This window comes from Phyllopteryx taeniolatus, chromosome 4 (genome assembly GCF_024500385.1).
Source record: "Phyllopteryx taeniolatus isolate TA_2022b chromosome 4, UOR_Ptae_1.2, whole genome shotgun sequence".
Taxonomy (NCBI): domain Eukaryota; kingdom Metazoa; phylum Chordata; class Actinopteri; order Syngnathiformes; family Syngnathidae; genus Phyllopteryx; species Phyllopteryx taeniolatus.
In genome coordinates, this window is record NC_084505.1 from 23,324,222 (window position 1) to 23,343,930 (window position 19,709).

General features: G+C 39.9%; 2 protein-coding genes across 6 annotated transcripts; both read left to right on the forward strand.

Moving 5' to 3' along the window:
- The first annotated feature begins 1,643 nt into the window (after nucleotides 1–1,643).
- sun2 (Sad1 and UNC84 domain containing 2) lies at nucleotides 1,644–14,253 on the forward strand. Of its 5 annotated transcripts, none has more exons than XM_061770738.1 (16): nucleotides 1,644–1,775; nucleotides 3,194–3,302; nucleotides 3,388–3,491; nucleotides 4,225–4,626; nucleotides 4,714–4,761; nucleotides 5,924–5,998; nucleotides 6,095–6,240; nucleotides 6,891–6,941; nucleotides 7,041–7,076; nucleotides 7,425–7,619; nucleotides 7,696–7,824; nucleotides 9,595–9,691; nucleotides 10,425–10,540; nucleotides 10,633–10,803; nucleotides 12,203–12,292; nucleotides 13,422–14,253. In XM_061770738.1, the coding sequence occupies exons 2-16, from the start codon at nucleotides 3,196–3,198 to the stop codon at nucleotides 13,527–13,529; spliced, it is 1,875 nt and encodes a 624-aa protein (XP_061626722.1). In that variant the 5' UTR covers nucleotides 1,644–1,775; nucleotides 3,194–3,195; the 3' UTR covers nucleotides 13,530–14,253. The 5 variants fall into 5 exon arrangements, with proteins under 5 accessions (XP_061626722.1, XP_061626723.1, XP_061626721.1 ...); XM_061770739.1 differs by lacking the exon at nucleotides 1,644–1,775 and adding an exon at nucleotides 1,791–2,430; XM_061770737.1 differs by lacking the exon at nucleotides 1,644–1,775 and having other exon boundaries at nucleotides 2,442–3,302; nucleotides 13,422–13,555; nucleotides 14,104–14,253.
- A 3,444-nt stretch (nucleotides 14,254–17,697) lies between these two features.
- LOC133476997 (P2Y purinoceptor 1-like) lies at nucleotides 17,698–19,356 on the forward strand. Its single transcript, XM_061771178.1, has 2 exons — nucleotides 17,698–18,045; nucleotides 18,729–19,356. Exons 1-2 carry the CDS (start codon nucleotides 17,698–17,700, stop codon nucleotides 19,254–19,256), a joined length of 876 nt encoding a protein of 291 aa, XP_061627162.1. The 3' UTR covers nucleotides 19,257–19,356.
- Nucleotides 19,357–19,709: the final 353 nt, after the last annotated feature.

Here is a 19,709-nt window from a genome sequence, read left to right on the forward strand (position 1 = left end):
TATAAAAAGTCTACACACCCCTCATTCGAATGGCAGGTTTTTGTAATATCCAAAAATGAGACCGAGATAAATCATTTAAAGCTTTGTAAACTATTAGCTGACCTATAATCTCTCGAACTCATTTGAATACAAATAGAGAAAAGCAAGTAAGAATAAACAACTGAGATAACATCAGCACACACCTGCCACCATTTAAAGTGCCTCTGATTAACCCCAAATAAACTAATGTGGGAGCATATGTACAATTCTCCCAAGGCCTCAAATAAATGTCACTCTTTGAGTGGAATTGATGACAGAGAGGGTAAATTTTAGAAATACTGTATTGATGAACGAAGAAAAGAAAATGACAGCAGCAAAAAGGGCACTTTTTTCATCCAGCGCAAAAGGGCAAGTGCTTCAGCACCACTTGGGGTCCATGTGTGCACGTGCCTGTCAAGACGCAAGTGTAAGGAATTTCGATTCAGGTATATAATTAACAGAAATAATTGATTTGTAAATAATGACATAATCTATTATTTGTTCTAACTATTTTCTTGTATGATTATTATTATCAATAAATATAACGAATAAATGAACACATATTTATATTATTATTGCCTATATTTCATAGTAAAAAAAAATTTTATACCACAAATAATTTTGAAACTCATTTTATCCTAACAGTGCTTCATTTACCATTTACTATTTTGTTCTTATTTGCTAACAATAGAAATAATTATTTGTATTATTATACATGTTAGAATTAAAAATGAATCAATTCTATTACCATAGCTAGTAATAGTTAATATAATCTTAACAAGACATAATTTGCTATTTGCTTTGTTGTTATAAGTGTTATTATAATAAATATGTATTATTCTACGTTTTATAATTTTGAATTGAATAGGTAAATGATATACTAGTAATAGCTTATACTAACAATGTACAGCTTATTATTTACTAGTTTATTATATTTGTTGATAGTGGTAGTGCATAAATAAGTATTTGTACGATATATTTTATAATTTAAAAATAAATACGGTAACAATTAGTTGTATTTTTTTCCAATGTATAATTTAGTTTGCACCATTTTCTTATATTTGTAAATAAAATAGTAAATTAATGTGTATGAATTCGATGAAAATTTTTTTGATTTTGGAATAATTCTTTTATTTCATTTAATATTCTATTATTGTATTTATTTCTGTATTTATTTGTAATGATTTCATCTAAATGTTAGTTCATTTAGTAGTAGTGCTAGGCAACTGGAGTATGCTCTAAATAAATACACTGTAAAGCTCACATTAAAAAAATACAATATTTAAAGCAAGAACTGTATATTCTTTCTCCTCAAATTCCCTGAGAACGACAATGTAACTGACGAGCAGATGGCGACCCCGCGTGTCGGATAATTGAACTGCAGCTGAGCAACAGGGTTCTGTTTGTTATGATCGCAGACAGACTGCGTCAAGTTTCCATCGTGACTCTCAAACACCGGAAACACAGTCACACGTTAATGACGCCGTGTGCGTCGAATGGCCTTGTACGACTGTATTAAACGACAACGTTGTGGTAAACGTGGCTCAACAGAAAGCTTGGATGTAAATAAAATGTTCTATTAACGCTACCCAGTCGACCGGGGGGAAAAAAATCGCTACTTTATGTTCAAAGTGCCTTTATTATGGACCCTCATACCGGAAGTAGCTTTCTAGCTGTCTTTGTCTTATCTTAACCAGGCTGCTGTCAATATTCGTAGTCTTCTCTGCAACTTGGACAAGACCACAGCGCCTCTTGAGGTAAATTACGGACACACGTTTGCGTCTCGTTAATTTATCACTGAAATACTCAGAATGCTCTTTTTGTCTCGTTCTCTCTTCCTGGTGTTTCTTTCGTATTTCTTTTTTGTCTCGTTTAGCTAGCTGGTAACGGACCTCGGTTTATCAAAAGTAGTGTTACACTTTTGGACAAGCTAGAAGCAATTGAGGCAAAGTACTGTGCTCTACGTGGCTCGATTGCTATCTATTGAACATGACGTCAGCTACGGGAGGTAGAACTACATACGTCGTATCGCAACTACTTGGCCTAGTAGAGCAAAAACGAAGACATTGAACCCAAAATGTTGCCATGCGCGCGTCACGTGAACTGAACGAATCAAGGAATGAATGATTGAATTCTATACGTGCAAACGCATAGGTGGCCGTCATGGGCGTTGTATGACTGATGTTTTTTTTTTGTCACTTTTTGTTGTGACTCGTCATCCTTTGCTATGCATCCTCCGCCCTGTATCTAAAATGATTTTGACTCGTGTCAAGTTGATCTTTCACACAGACTTCCTGTCTGTGTGTGTTGGGTACACGCATGCCACCGCAACTTCCTTTCGTCACACCTCCTCATATTTTTTATTTTTTTCCACATAAGTCAGTTAAAATGGTTTAACTAACAGGACCGTTGGTACGTACATGGAAACCGGTTCTTTACTTTCTTTTGACCGATCATATTTTGTAAAGATGTGGCGTCTGTCAACTTTGTGTTGTATTTTAATTTTGAATAATCATGCGCTCCAAATGTGTTTCCTCGTATGCCTCCTCGCTGCATATTTTTGTGCTTTTCTATGTTTCTCTCTGTGGTCTCTTTGTGTTAGTCTTTACCCTTGTAGATTAGCTGGATTATTGTGAACTAGATTAGCGGAGCGTCTGTCAGAGATTTTATTGTTTTACGCCACTATGGCCATTCCTCTGGCTAGTAGGAATGGTCATCATAATATTAATAGTTTTCAAAAGCCCTATTTTTTTCAGAAAATCAACATCAGTACAACACCTCCCCAAAAGCATGTGTAATTGCTAATTTACTTACGCTGTCATTGATAACAACAGTAAGGACACAGACGCCGCTGACGCCAGCCGTGCCCATCAAAGTTTGCAGTCACGCCAAGCCCCCCTAAAAAAAGGCTTCAATAGTTAACCAAATTTGCACATACGAGGTTATACCAAGATATATTTTTATTTTGGTGGGCGTAGTGATTAGCATGTCTGCCTCCAAGTTCGGAGCTTTGGGGTGTGTGTTGGCGTGGGTTTTCTCCCGGTAATCTCCCCCACGCACACATTCCAAGAAAGATGCATGTTCGCTGAAGACTCACAATTGTCCAAAGGTGTGAAGGTGAGTGTCATTGGCTGTTTTGAAGCAAATAAAACCGTCAACTACGTCTTTCTGTCAGTCATGTCTCGCAGGAGCTGTCGCCTAGCATCCACAGGCTACTACAACTCGGATGACGAATCCGACTCAAGTAGCGTAACCAACATTTCATACAGAGAGAACCCCGTCAAGTGAGTAACAAGTGATGCAAAATCTTCTGTAACATTTGTTCTGTTATGTTTATTTATCCCTGTTGCTCATTTTGTTTATCTTCAGGGTTTTCAAGAAGAAGGCCGGGACCCGTAAAGCCGCCTCCCGCGCCTCCACCAAAGCCATCAGCAATGCCAGCACGAGCAGCTTACAATCGCCGTCCACCACAGGTCAGTGTGTAAATTGAACTAAATTAAATGTGTGTACATTGAATTTGGTCGCCCGTCTGCATCAGCAGAATTGAGCTACTACAGAAACGAAGGAAGTCAAATCAAGATGGTAAATGGGGTTTCACTTTTGTATAGCGCTTTGCTACCGTCAAGGCACTCCAAATCTCTGCGTGTTGGATCCATGGCATTGGTGCTTTATGATCCTGTTTTTCTTTTTTTTGTTTTTTTTAAATTTTCTGTTCTGTGATCCTGTTTTATAGTTGTGAGGAAAAAAGTAGAATTTTTTTTGATTAAGTCATTCATTTACAAGAATAAAATTATCTTTTCAAGAAAACATTTTTTTAGATATTTTTTATAGTTTCAACAAACATTTTTGTATTTTCCTGAAAATTTAAGTTAAATATATTAACATCACGGTTGTAATATTATGCAAAAGTTTTATATTTTCGAGAATTTTCTTTTTACATTAGTCATAATATTACAAGAATATTAATTGTTTTATGTGCATTGCCGCCATCTTGTGGCATCTATTTCCAATTACGTATTTTAAGTTCCGCTATTCGCTGAAGCGGTTGGTCCGTGTCCCCTTCTAATAGTGGGGCTTCACTGTAAATTTATATCCATTTCCTATGGAAAAAGACAAGTTGTGTTCAACGTTAAAGGTTCCCCTGTAAAAAAGGATGACATGCTTAAACTGATCCTCTCTTGGCATTTAAAAATGTCTTCCTCAAAGCCCGCAGACCTTCCCTAAGCACCCAGACGAGCCTGACCATGGGGAGCGTGTCCTACGCCACCCCCAGGGCCACACCCAGGGCCACCCTCCGGCCTTCCCTAACGCCGGCGTCGTCGACCACGCACCAGACCGCCACCCGCTCCCCTGCGCCTCCTCCAGAGAGGTTCCACAGCTCCGGCCAGGCTGTCGTGTACCTGCGACCGGACCACAAGGAACAGGATAAGAACTGCATAGACAGCTCGGGTTACTCTTCCTCTGAGGGCATCAACTTGAAACCCCCAACACCAACTACCACCACCAGGTCCGGTAGCACCAACACCACCAGTAAAGTCAAAAGTAACAACGTGGCTCCCAGTGTCGGACACAGACGGCAAATCAACAGCGCCTTCTGTGGTGTGAAGGGTGGGTACTCATTTTCATATGTTTAGGCTGCATTTAACTAAACTGTAGAATAACACATTTTTTAATTCAAACTTTTTTTTTTTGCAGACTCACTATCAAGATTGACTGCAAAGATAAAGCATCTTACCACTTTTGGTACGAAGCGTGCGCTTGTGTGTTGCTAAGCATTTTAATTTGCACCTTTCTGAATTCAACCCAGTGGCGGGTTGAATTCAGAAACTAAGAGAAAGAAACTAGTGTCACGTCAGTTCTAGAAACCGTTGTTATGATACAAAAACAACAATATAACAGTATGCAACTGTGCCACGTATATCTGGAGCAGTTCAGAATCAATATTTAGCTAAGAACATGACCAAAAGATAAAACCGTTAAATAAAATACATCATATTTACCAGCAATGCTGATTATTAAATGCAGTTATGTTGTTCAGTAGATAACTACAGACTGTTTTGTCAAAGTTGGCTATGTCAAGTTTTGCTCTGACCAACCAATCAGATGACCAAAAAATGTTTGAGGTCATTGAGGGCCAGAATACCTGTGAGGATGAACATGACATTTGATTGGTTAAAGAAACAGTCCCATTGCTTTTGTGGTTTAAGTCACATCGGCCGGCACTACTGATTCTGAAGGAGGCCCGGGGCTAGTAAAATTGACATGGCAGTGGATAGAGGCTGAAATATGATTGGAAGAATCTGACATCCACATTTCGCGGTCTCACTTCATCGCAGATGTTTAACTCGTACATATCTAATTTTATATCGCGGATTTTTTTGCTAATTGATTGCGCAAAATTGTAATCTTTCCACAGGTGCTCAAGGCTAGACCCAGTCGCCGGTGCACTTTCAATCCCTTTTTTTATCGAGCAAGTGGTAACAAAAAACAAGCACATTCATACACTTGCTGCATGGCCACAACTGACTTCCAGGCACTGAACACGCAGTTTGGCTAGCCAGCTAGCCGTCAGCCAAATCTACACTCTTATTCGCTGACACTTGACGTCAGTCAACAGGCTAACCCCCACCTTTCAAAGTTACAGATACTACACAGTAAAACGTGAGGATGGTGATCCCAAGTGCACAAAAATAACATCTGCGCCTCGCATGCATATTTTGTATTGATAGTACGCATATATTATATGGTTGCTATCCCGTGGAATTTCATCTATCGATAAATGAGGGACGACGAAATGTAGGTCACTGCTTCTGATCAAATCTGCATTGAAATCTTCATTCAAATCACTGAGTCCTCGAAGTGGTCATGTGGAAACTACCCTAAAGCAACTTGCTTTGTCTTGCAGCCAATAGATCCTTAATCAGCGCCCAAACAAAGACAACTTGCATTGTCCTCATCTTGCTCTCTGTTGTGGCTGCCTGTAAGTGACTTTTAAATACACATTGTTCTTTGATTATCCGAAGTAAATGCTCTTGTCTTTACTCAGCCAGTGTTTGCTCCTTCTGCTATTCTCCAGTTGTTTGGTTCCTCCCTCCCTTGTTGCCTCTGACTCTCATGGACTTCATAAAGGCCCATTCGCAGATTGCCAAGCTCAAGCACCACTCTATTCTCCCAGCCATTGTACCTCCTCCACCCAGCACCATGCAATCCACATTCGCAACGGTACGCTTCACTCTATTTCGCTACTGTATCGTAAGGAACGTTTCTTATATTCTGCCGTTCATAAGTAGCTATGGCTATGCCTAAAAAGGTTCACACCCAAGCTGGGGAAAATGTGTGTTCCTCATGTGTTTGTTGTAATATTTGGACCATCTGGCTCTCTTTATATTCCGGTAAATTAGAATTATAAAGATGGGGATACCAGTGGATCTTCTCACAGAAGCGAAATGCGAAGCAGCGATCCATTGCTGTTGTTGTTATTGGTTGCTCTTCATATTCGTGGTCGCCGCACTTTTATGCATTCAGTCCGCACGGTCACAACAGGGGTGGATGACGATATTTTTGTCATATGGACCAATGCGCACCCTGCAGACGCAGATGCATGAAGTATGAGTAGGCCCTAAGTCACGTACATTTTAACTGTTTGTACTGTGACCTTAAATTCCCTGAAAGGCACCTATAAATAAAATGTATTATTGATAATAATAATAATTGGACCTTTGTTTATCTTTATGAGAGGGGATTTTGGGTCCAATTATGCCCAATTATGGGTATGTGTGTTCCCTGCTTAGAATAAGTGACCAGTAATTGTCAACTCCATTCCAGCTAATAATTAAAAATGATTTTTTTGGGGGTCGTATTCTGCTTTCCAGGACTTGGGCACAGTGCCTACTGATATAGAAGCAAAAATGCAGCATCTTCTGGTAAGAAGCAGATTTTATTTATTTATATATATTTTTTTTTAATTCCACCTATAACATTTAGTGAAGGCTGACAGGAATTTATCTTTTGTGTTTTTGCAGGAGGAGCTGCAGCTGAAGCAGGAGCTCCTCTACAAGGTAAAATAGAGCTTTACACGAGCTACTCCAGTTAGATCAATTACGGCGCACAATTGAGGTTTGGTTGCAGTTGGCTGGCGACTCGTCCAAGGTGTACAGCTATTCTGCCTCTCGCTCAAAGTCAGGTGGGATAGGTTCCAGCTCACCCATGACCCTAATTAGAACAAGCCCAATACATATACAGTTCATAGATCACATTAAGGGTGGAAAAAAGTTTGGAAATTCTTCTTCTTATTATTTTTTTCATATTACAAAAAGCTTATCTTTGAACAACGGAGTGGAGACATATCCACCCTAAAGTTCCCCCTTGCATTCAGCTGAATAATTTTTCTCAATCACCCGTTTCAGATCAAGGAGCAATTCGAGGTGGACATGCAGAGTATGAGGGACGACATGAAGGTGTTGGAGTCCAATAGTGGGCGCCATCTGGACCAGGAAGTCACCGTACTGGGCAAGAAAATGGACGATCAGAAGCGGGATTTTAATAAGCCCCTCTCAGGTCTCAGTGGTAGAATGAAAGCTTTAGAGACTCAGATTGCCAAGGTAATGGTGATGTTAACATACAAATGCGGATGTTTCTCGCATGCTGTTTGTAACGCAAACGTCCTGCTGATTGCAGTTGGCCAAGGAGTTGTTGTCCATCCACTCGCAGCCTCCTGCGCTGCCTTGTCCTGACATCTCTGCCCAAAAACAGCTCACGCCAGAGCTCCAGCAGGCCATGGAGAAGTGGCTCACTGACCACATCCAGGTAATGGCCGGCCGAACCGCTTAATTGTTCTGTAAATTGTGGCATCCAAGGAAGATGCATATTTATATGTTGGCATAGCTAACTAGCTAACTGCACATTGTAGTGGTAGAAATGGTACTAGTAATAATTAAGTTGCTCGCAACTGCACCAGATAACCACTCATGCGAACGAATGCGCTCAATTTAATAATAGATGACAGGAGACCCATTCCAGATGTCTGAGTGCGTCACTGGGCGCAGTATTAGCCACACCCAAAAAAAATCTGAAAAACAACAATTCTGTACTACATTGGTCTCAGTCTTTGTAAATATTTTCATCTGTTATCTTTAAATATGTATAATTGATTGAAAAACAAATCTCAGAATTCAGTCTAGGGCAGGGGTGTCAAACTCATTTTTGTCTCGGGCCGCATTGTAGTTATGATTTCCCTCAGAGGGCCGTTAGAACATGAAATGTTTCATCACCAAATCATATTATTACACAGCAAATGGAGGGATAACTAGTTTTGAAATCAGAAGAAAGGGATAATAGTTTACTCAAATATTGTTTAAGTTACTGTAGAACAGGGGTGTCAAACTCATTTTTGTCACGGGCCACATCGCAGTTATGACTTCCCTCGGAGGGCCGCTGCGCCTGCATATAAATGAAAGATGACTTCATATACTGTAATCACAGTATACACAGCACATTGATGAATAACCAGTTTTGAAATCAGAAGCCTTGAGAAAGATGTTTTTCAACTATTAGATTTCTTTTCAAAGGGGGATTGGTAACAAACAAAAAATGCTTGCAAATATCTCAATGATATTACACCAGAGAGCAATTAGCGATTTTGATTTGCTTTCGTGGGTCACAAAATGATGTGGAGGGCCGGATCTGGCCCCCGGGCCACCAGTTTGTGCTGTAGAAGAAGGGTTTGGTAACAGAAAAATGCAATATCTCAACATTATTGTTTATTATTATGACAATTTGGAATTTGGGTACAGATTTTAGCAAAAATCACGGAAATTGACGAGCATGATTTGCTTTCGCTGGCCACATAAAATGATGTGTCGGGCCACATCTGGCCCCCGGGTCTTGAGTTTGACACCAATGGTTTAGAGGGTCTTTAATAAATTAAAGCAGAAGACAGCCTTCCCTTTTTTCTGTTTTATGCACAATGAACGAAGAAGAAGAAGAAGAATCACCTTTTCTTGTCATGAACATGCATGCATGCACGCACACGAAATTTGTTCTCTGCATTGAACCCATCACAGTGAACACACACACGTTCGTGGAGCACACTGGAGCAGCTAAAATGGAACCTTAATTTGATAACAATTGACAATGTGACTCTTAATACATTGGTAACTTCCAATATACTTTCTTCTCCTCATTCTCTTGACACCAATTGTTGACGTAGGTCCACGTTGCAAAAAGCAAAAGAAGAAGCAAACGCATTGGACGCACGGTGAACTGATGTCTCGCTCAACACTATTGAATTGGACTTAGATTTGAATACACGTGCAAAACATAATCAAGTATCATTTAAAATACACAGGTTCAGTCGTTTGACGATGCCCATCGAACGAAAGTGTCGCACAACATTGTGGCATATGAAACTCTTTAAATGTGTATTTTGATAATGATCGCGGAATAGATGTTCTGCTGTATTCTTCCTCTGTTAACATTCTTAAAGCCAGATGTTGATACAGGTCCCTCTTTTGCACTAAGAGTCACAAAAAGCCAAAGAAAATGTTTATCGTGTTATGTATCATGCTTTTCGCACAGGCGCATAATGCAGTCATCCTACAGCAGAAAGGAATCTCTTCAGCGTGCACACAGCCCTTGGCTAACAAAATGGCTGACTTTGCGCTTGAGACTCAAGGTATGACACTTGACACCATGCACCTTATTCTGGACCTTGCTAGCAGATGTTGCTGCAACCTAAAAGACTTTCATAGATGCTATGTTTAATATGTTTCCGATTTATTTTAGTAATTTGGCATTTATTCTTGCATCTATTTATTAGAGCTCCATCTAAATCCCCAATTGCTATTCTGCTTTGACAGTAGCGAATGACAATTGAATAGTTCCTCCTTGTACTATTCTGAAATAAAGACATGTCATTGTCCAACAAATGAAAAATTCTATTTGATTATTTGAAAACTCTCTTATAGCCCCTTGGTAAAGTCGTAGTCTTAAGTTGGTTTTTTTTTGGGGGGGGGGTCGCGGATTTCGTCACAACAATAGAAAAGACGCATTTCGGCTGGTGTGAGCAAAGGCTTCTTTTTCACCCTGGGAAAAGCTGCTGCCAAAATGCTTCTTTTTAATTTACAATGGCTTACTTTAACCAGGATCCCTCACTGCATCACGGCTGTGGTCTGTTTATCCGGTCTCGGTGCCATAAAATGCGTAATTCCACGCTTCCACATTTGCTTCTACTGAGCCAGCTAGTTAGCTTAGCTGCAAGTTAGTGGTAGCTCTGGTCAATCATCTGCCATCTAATCTACCTACCAACCTACCTACAGCACACCTATATCCATCTATGCTTCCCATTTCACCTCTTGCCTTTTATGGGGCACCTTTTTATACGTGGTGTATGTGTGTGTAATGCTCAGGTGCCAGCGTGATCAGCACCCGCTGTTCTGAAACGTATCACACCCGCTCAGCATGTCTCAGCATGTTAGGATTCCCCTTGTGGTACCCGACGGAGAGCCCTCGCACTGTCATTCGGGTAACTATCTTCCCCCCTCCTCCTCGTCTTTCCCTGTTTGCTATGAGCGTATCTATCCATGCCCACTTCAACCTTCGTCACTCCCGCCTCAGGGCGAGCCAGTGCTGCCTGGCAAATGTTGGGCCTTTCACGGTGCCCACGGGACTCTCGTCATCGCGCTGTCTCACCCCATATGGATAACCCATGTGACGATGGACCACGTGCCGCGTCACAGCACCCCCAAGGGCCGGATCGACTCTGCACCCAAGGACTTTGCGGTCTATGTAAGTCAACCAAAGCAAGGCTTTTAAAAAAAAAAATAATAATAATAATAATAATTTGTTTTGTTTTCTTTTTTTGCTCCATTTCCACCTAGTGGGACAGTTCACTTCAGTGTTAGTAATGTGCAGAGGTTGGTAGGAATGCGCTACATTTATTGTTAAATTTACTCAAATAGCATTTTGAATAAATTCTACTTGTCAGAGTAGGTTTAATGCAGCATACTTTTTACTAGAGTATTTATGTGAAGAAGAAACGGTACTTTTAGCTGTTTGATACGTTTATTTATCAATTATTACTTATGGGCTTTGCGGTCATAGATATAAAAACGAGATACGTCAGCCCGGCTAATCGACGTGCCTGTGTGGCGGCCATGTTTGGAATGTTTTCGTTCCCGTAGAAAGCAACGGTGCGCGACTTATCATTTCAGGCCACAAAAACAACAGCTTTCATGCATTGTATTATTTGCTTGGCACTGTCTGCCCAAACGTGGATATTCCAGCCCACTTCTAAGATGAGAAAACAGCATCTAGTAAGATGCAGATGTTTTTGGCTGTGCATATTAGCCCACATTAGCCCTATTTTATGATCATAAGTAACTGTAAAACATTTGGGGTACGCGCTAATCTCATTCACATGCACGCACCACACACACACACACACTGCACATTTACATTTTATTTGGTTATAGTTGTATTTTGTTTGACATTCATGCTCTGACAAATCCATTTACTCAGTACTTGAGTACTTTCTTATTCAAGTCATTTTTTGGTGGAGCACGTTCTACTTTTACTTGAGGCATATTACTTTCAAGTAACAGTACTCTTGAGTACAATATTTGGCTACTCTACACTCTGCTAATGTGTAACTAATGTGTGTAATGTGTCATTTAACATATTCCAATACAGTGGTGCTTTGAGATACGACCGCGTAGCTTAGCTTTTCAGTCGACTCGCTTAATGATAACGCTAAAGAGCATCTATGTTGCAGTGCTGTAACCCTTTAAGCAACAGACTGAACACAAACGGTGCAGCGACAGATATAGACAGAAATTATAAAAGCGCTGTCAGATATTCTTTATTCTCTACTAAAAATGACTAATATTAGTGGCGTACTGAGGAGCTAAGCAGCGTTATGCTGTGTAAATAGTGGACAAAAGCTGTTTTCTTCTATGTGCATGAGTCTGGATGTCAAGTTGGTTGACAACAAGAACACAATAATGCTGCCTGTAGGATTTGTGCCACAGTGGATCTCAGCTTCTGGTAGATGATGTCATGTTGTTTGCATCTTTAAGACATCAAGACCGACAAGATTTACTGTACAGCACTTCATTTGCTTTACCGTTCCAAACTCTGCCTGTTGGTGTATGTGACTTTTTTTTTTTTTGCGCCTTGGATCCCTCAGGGAATGAAGAATGAGGTGGAAGAAGGAACGCTGCTGGGAACGTTCACGTACAACGAGGACGGCGAGCCCACGCAGACATTTGAGCTGCCCGTGAGTTTAAAAGTCACGCGTCTTAACCTTTTACCTACCTGCTGCACCAATCAGTCGAGAAATACAAATACAGTAATCCCCCGCTATATCACGGTTCACCGATCACAGTCCCACTCTATTTTTTTTGTACTGATTGTATAATATTTTTGTGTTATCCATTGCTCTTGCATTCTCTCAATATTGTATGTTTGAATCGGTTTGTATTGTTTTAAAGGTTTGTTTAAAGACCGTAAAAAAGAGTTTGAAGTGCTATATATGCTATAAAAACATGCCTAGGGTGTATTTAAACAGGGTATTTCCATATCGCCTATTAGAGGTAGAGGCTCATATTTGAGCCAATGAGAACTATAATGGGCTAACGATACCTGTCATTTTACATGGAGAGTGATTTAAAATTTGATGGCTGCACTAAAATCTAGGGGATTTGTATCCCGGTGATTTAGATGGCAATGATTTTTTTGGGTGGGGGACCGATAACATTAAGGAAACACTCTTTGAGTACTTACCGATATCTGGTGCCATTACCACGAGTACTTTGATATAAGAAATTTCAGTTAACACAAACACAGGTAATTTATTTTCTGCCGCGCATGATAATTCGCCGATATTTCCAACTACTACCGAGGACGACTTACTAAATGCCTTTTTTTTTTTTTTTTTTGCCTTAATTATCGGTGGCTGGCACCGGCAGCCTTCACGAGTACCCGATACCTTGACATAAGGTTAGCGGCCCAATACCGATACCTGGTATCGGTACTCGCCGATCCCTAATTTAGATTGCCTGAAAGAAAAGAAACAAATTAGGAAAAGAAAGTTCAGTGCAACAGTGGTCTTATTCTAACTATGTCAAATCTATATCAATATTTCATGAAAGATGATAAATAACGTTCACTTATACTCACATGCAGATACACTGGCACCCAAGCTAAAGCACTGCTTACTTTCTGAGTCTTCTTTCAATCTCTGAACATCACTTTCTGGGATATTGGCCCAATTGCTACCCCCTGTATGGCAACATAGGAACTAAACCTTGATTTCGACTTAGAGATTTATTTATTCATCTGACAGATATTACAAATTGCTCGTTAAAAGCGTGCTGATATCATGTCCGTGTTCTTGCCTCACGCAGCCCAGCGACGTGATCTACCACGTGGTGGAACTGCGCGTCCTCAGCAACTGGGGTCACATGGAGTACACTTGCCTCTACCGCTTCCGAGTGCACGGAACCCTGGCATGATGCGCCCCCACTCCTCGGATGAAGTGGTGAGTTTCCACCACTAAAGGCCGCACTGACGCTTTCAGATATTGGGACTGTCAAATGAATAGCATGAAACATGATGTCTGGTGACATCGTTGAAGGATGTAAATATTTTGTCAAAATCATTACAAACCCGGCCAAAAAGTTGATTTCATCCCTGGTACTTAAATACTTGAATACCCTTTTTTTTTTATCTTGCCATCGTGTTGATTCTTGTAAGAAGCACTTGAATTTTCTAAGGGCGCAAAGTCAGGAAAATGGAAAATGTATTTGATGTGAGAGAGAGAGAATATATTTTAGCGAAGTCATGCCTTGTGTCATTCATGTCACGTACGAAATATTTATGAATGATTAGGGGCAAGAAAGAAGAAAAAAAACTCGATAGTTGCAAGAATAAAGTAGTAATGTGACGAGAAAAAAAATCATCAAGAAAATTTTATACATGAAATAAAAAATTTTTAAAAAGACAATAAAATCGCAGGATTACATGAATTGTAGTTTGTTGTTGTGATATTTTGGTTGTCCGTGTCTATATGTGCCCTGCGACTGACAGGCGACCAGTTCAGGGTGTAGTGTGCCTTTCGCCCGAAGTCAGCTGGGATAGGGTCCAGCGCCCAGCGACCCTAACCAGGATAAGCGGTGTTGAAAATGGATGGATGAAAAAGTGCTATTTCAAGAATAAATTACAATTTGTGAAAGCTCATTTTTTTCTATATTTTTTGTTCTTGCTAAATTATGCTTTTTTTCTCGTGATATGACTTTATTCCCGGCAAATTCTGAGCTGTTCAGGGTAAAATTATTAGCTGTTTTCCATAAAATTATGACTTTAGTCTTTCTTGTAATATTATAATTCTTGTAAAAAAAAAAAAAAAAACATTTAAAAAGTAAGGCTACAGTTTCAGACTCTAAATTGCCCGTAGGTGTGAATGTGAGTGATTGTTTATCTGTGTGTGCCCTGCAATTGGCTGGCGACCAGTTCACGATGTACCCCGCCTTTCGCCCAGAGTCAGCTGGGACACCCACGTGAGGGTAAGCGGTACGGAAAATGGATGGATGATGATGAAAATGGCTTGCTCTTTGATGATGCAATGGCTCAAAATGTTTGTTTGCCTGAAAAGTAATGGTTTTGGAGATGCAAAGATCCTGCCCAACATCTGCAATATAATAAAAAGAAGTAAGGCCAGCAGAAGTCTTTTACACATTCACCATTTTTTTCCTGATGTTTATACTTTACAACAGCTCAGTTTGACCTGCAAAATAATAAAGGTGAAAATCACAAGCCGTTTCTCAAAATGTATTTTCTTTCCGTCATAGCAAGAATTAGCCTCTTAAAATTATTAAAGTTGTGTTAGTCTTGAAAAATGACTACTTTACCCCCACTATCACACTCTTGTCAAATATTTGATTTTCTTTCAAAATGACAACTTTATTCTCGTAATTATTTTTTCTCGTATTTTTAAAAATTATATTTTCAGTGTGGTCTTTTCAGTGTACCTACTTTGTGATTTTGAAGATGACCTGTGAGGTCGTACAATTCCCTCACAAAAAAAAGTGACTTTGATTCATGTTTGTTGTTTCGATGACACTTTTCTGTGCGAAGTCTGCATGTTTTTTCTGATGAAGTGTGCTACAGGTTAGTGAATTGTGTTGCAGCCACCTGTATATGAAGTGAATACATACTGTTCTTAAAGAACACGTAGCACTTGGAACAAGGCAATCCTAATTTGGATCATGAAAAAGATCATTTTCATGTCATTTTCAAGCAGTTTGAAAAGTCTTGTTTATGTGACAGTCAAGATTGTATTTGAAAAGTTCATCATATTTATAAATGGGTTTATACGAATGTTTGTTTTTTTTGGTCTGTAATTGATGTATCATATTTGGTAGGTTATTTATAACAATGCTCTGAATATTGTATTTAAACTACTTAACACACAGATGCTTTTATTCACTCTATTTGAATGTATAGAATTAATAAATTGTCTTTGTTCAAATACTAATGTGTTGTGATATTTTAGAATCCCAACTAGATGCTAATGCTAATGTTAGCAGTGGTTTCCACTGTTGAGTTCTCACCATTGAAACTGTTGTTTTCAATACAAAATATAGCCAAAGCCAACTAACTGCTAAGGTTACCTGGGGATTGAGTTCTCACTGCACACATTCATGTCACCACTGAAACACTATAAATAAATATAAAACATGCGGCAAGTGTCTAGCAAACTAGTTGCTAATGCTAGTGTTAGCCATGGACTCAGGTTTCAGGTTCCACTGCACGCATTCATTTTACCTCTGAAATTCTACTCTGCATAAATATAAAAAAAGCATCTCGCTGCTAATGTTAGCTGCATACTCCACATTGAGATTCTACTGCACACGTTTTACCACGAAAACACTACTCTAATCAATATTAAATACACAGGAAGACTTTTAAATCATAACAAGCTTTTTTCATTACTGCACCATCTACTGGATCAGGTGGAACACTGCCATCACTTATTGCCCTCCTAATACCACTTTTAATCCGAATTGCTTATTGTTTTTTTATTATTATTATTATTTTTGTTTTTCATATTCCCAGCAGGCTTTTTTTAAGGTCCAAGCATTCTGGTAAGACGTTTATTAGATTTCTGAGCTTGCGTCACCTGTTTGCACAAAACAGCCAGAGGCACAAGGACCCAGGAATAGCTTCAGTTGCCATCGCAAAGGTAACGTCAGGCAGAGTCCACGCCCCTCTTTGCTTACCGGACTAACCAATGGACAACCACCTTTCATCTCATGTCCAGTGTGTTTTTATGCTGATGTTGTGCACACGAAGTTGTAGTTTCCAAGACAGCATTTGACTTGAGGCTGCTGCAACCGCCATCAAGGTAAGAACTACAATTTTTGTACATCCTACGTGACAATTTAAATTAATTTTTTCCAAGCTTCCCCTCAGCTTTGTTCACCACTGTTTCTTGTAAAAGACTTAAAACATAAAAATATTGATAACAAGGTGTAAACATTTTTTACTTAAAATGTAACATTTTAAGTTTTGATATAATGGTACGTTTTCTCATAACATCACAACTTTATTCTCATTAAATGTTTTTATCCTAAACTTTGTTGTATGAAAATGTAAGTCTTTTTTTTCTCATCTGACAAGAATTATTTATGAAATTGTATCTTCCCTCATAATAAACACTTTCTGGGAATAAGCAGACTTTGTCCTACCAAAGTAAAAAAAAAAATTATTTTACTCAGAAAATTGGGACTATTTCCACATTTTGGTAACTGGGTTCTACTAAGGAGGACTCCCCCCCCCCCAATCCCCACCCCACATACATGCTTTTTTTACAATTCTATTTCTTAGTGACATATTTTGTAATATGACAACTTTGTCTTAAAAATAAAAAATAACCTTGTAACATCACACTTCTAATATTGTTAGCCTAACATGTTAATGCAATCCGCAAAGGTTGAGTTTCCTCATACTGTCCCAAATACATTGCATCATGTCAGGGATTTTCACATTAAAAGTTTGTAAAATTATAACTTTTTGTCGACTATTATGGCAATTCTCATAAAATTTTAACTTGTTCTCATACAGTGACTTTATTCTCATAAAATTACCTTTTCTCTTAATGTAAATTAAAGTTTTCTTTCTCTAGTTGATGCTTTTTGTCTTTATTGCTGGCAGTGACGGGTCTGTACCATTCTAATTGGTGATATCATAGCAAATTTATTTTATTTTAGATTTGTGTGGTTTTTTTTAGCTAATTAAATTTGCAAATGAACATATTTTTGTGTTGTTAATTTTGGTGTGCGACAGTATATGATAGCTGTATAAGGTATACCAACTTGCGGTATTTGGAAAGTCAAAAAAATATATATATTGTCGGATTTTAGAGATATGAGTATTCCTCCCAACAACTATAATCTCAAATACAATTTCAACTTTGTCATCACTTTTTTTCTCGTTAGAAAATCACCTAAGAAAAATGTTCTTATTTAAAACTTTGAAATGCTTTTTCCTCATTCAGTGCCATTGACGGCTGTTGAATTCAAATATCCATATTAACATGGATATTCTCATTCTTGTGCATGTGAGAAACTAAATTCCCCACCCATATCCCCTTGCATCCCATGCATTTTTATCCACTTCAGGATGTTCAACACCACAGTGAACTTGAGCGGTGCGGTCGGCCTCCCCCTGTGGTACCAGTACCAAATGTGCGCCGTGGCCCCGTACGGCTTTGTCTTCTACTACGGCGTCAAGGTGTTCAACCTGGTGGTGGGCACTCCCTGCAACGGCCTTGTCATTTGGCAGATCGCCTCCAAGAAGAGCGACTCGTGCACCTCGGACGTGTTCATCCTCAACTTGGCCGTACTGGACGTGTATTTCTGCCTCATGACGCCCGCCGAGCTGCTCAACACCCTGCTGCTGGACGACACGCGCATCTGGTACCTGCAGAGGTTCTCGTATGGCGTCAAGGACGCGGGGGTGCTCTTCTTGGTGAGTACACGTTGCAATATGCGACACGATGTGGCTGTAATTGGAATTTTAGGTTCATTAGATTCTTCGTAGAGCAAGCAACCATGATATTTCTCCCAGCCAATCCGCCGTTGGCGGAACATCACGTGACCAAACCCGGAAAACATGTTAGCTGATTTCCTGTATGCTAACGAGCATACGGTTTGATGACCATTGTTTGAAGCTGAACTTGCTAAAATTGTGTTTTCTTTATGGTTGGTGTCTTCGGACAAATACATGTACAGTATATAATTTATGTATACAAATATGATATATGTAAAGAGAAATGAAGCCTAAACACCATCTATTCTCATTTTTGGTGGCTCTGTGGTGACTTCTTACGTTATAAAAAAAAGACATTGTAGATGTTTAAAGGCCCTACGGTTGCTTTGTCACTGTCTCCTTTGGCATTCACTCGAACAGGGAGGAAGTGCTTGGACCTGTTTTGCCAAATATGAAAGTAGGTTGCACATATTCTGGATTAACAAAGAAAAAAAAACTTATTCAAGGGGAACTAAACCCCAAAATATTCAAAGCGAGGATACATTGTATGTGCCAGCACTAATCACAACACTGTACTCTGATTAATAATGCGTTCATGGAATAAGTATTAAGCAGAAAAAATGAATCGATGCGTATTACTATTGGATGATTCATCTCTTTAGGTGTGTGTCTGTGTGGACCGCCACATGGCCGTGGTTCACCCCGTGCTGTTCGCTAGCATCCGGAACAACAAAATCCGCACGGGCGTTTCGATGGCCGCGTGGGCCGCGATCACGGCGTACGCCCTGGCTAAGTGCGTCTTGGGCTCCGTGAGCGTTAACGGCGTGTTCAGCGCCATGGTGCTCGTCGCCCTGGCCGTCATGGTGCTGTGCAACGTCTCCGTCATCTGGGTGCTGCGGCGCTCCGTGGCCGGCCAGGAGGCCATGCACCCGGCCAAGAAGAAGGCCCTCAAAACGGTGCTCGTCGTCCTGGCCATCATCGTGGTCAACTACCTGCCGCCCGTGCTCATGCCCTTTGCGCCTTACTACACCCTGATGGAGTTCCGCTGCCAGATCAGAATCAGCGTGTACGCCATCATGGACCTGAGCTGCAGCGTGGAGCCGCTGCTCTACGTCACCAAGATGGAGTGCATGGGAGGGTGGGGCTGCCGGTGCTGCGTTGCCAGGACGCTACGCCGCGTCGAAGTCTGACGCTGCTTCCTGCTTCTTCTATACCCTTTCCCCGTTTGGGCTCTATGCTGGCTTGTGTCCACCTTGTTTCTTTCTTATTTTTTCTTGGTTTTTTAAAATCCTTTCAGCTGTGTTATTGCAAATGTAACAAAATTTCCATAGGGTTGTCTGATTTCCAACTTCAGCTCTTTAAATTCTGTGGTGCCTTGGCATACAAGTAGGCCAAAATATGTTCCGTGACTGTGATTTCAATTCATCTTTTCCCATTGAAATGAAATGAAATTCCATTAATCTGTTCCTGCACCTCAAAACACCACCAATAAAAATGTGATAAGAAAAATTGTACTCTACAGTACTGTACTTTATGAAAAGATAGTAATAACATAATTATATAGAATGTAAAGAATTATAACCGGTGCGTCATGAAATTTCAATGGGCATTGTGCTGCTCCTTCTGGTGTGTGCACCTTGGCC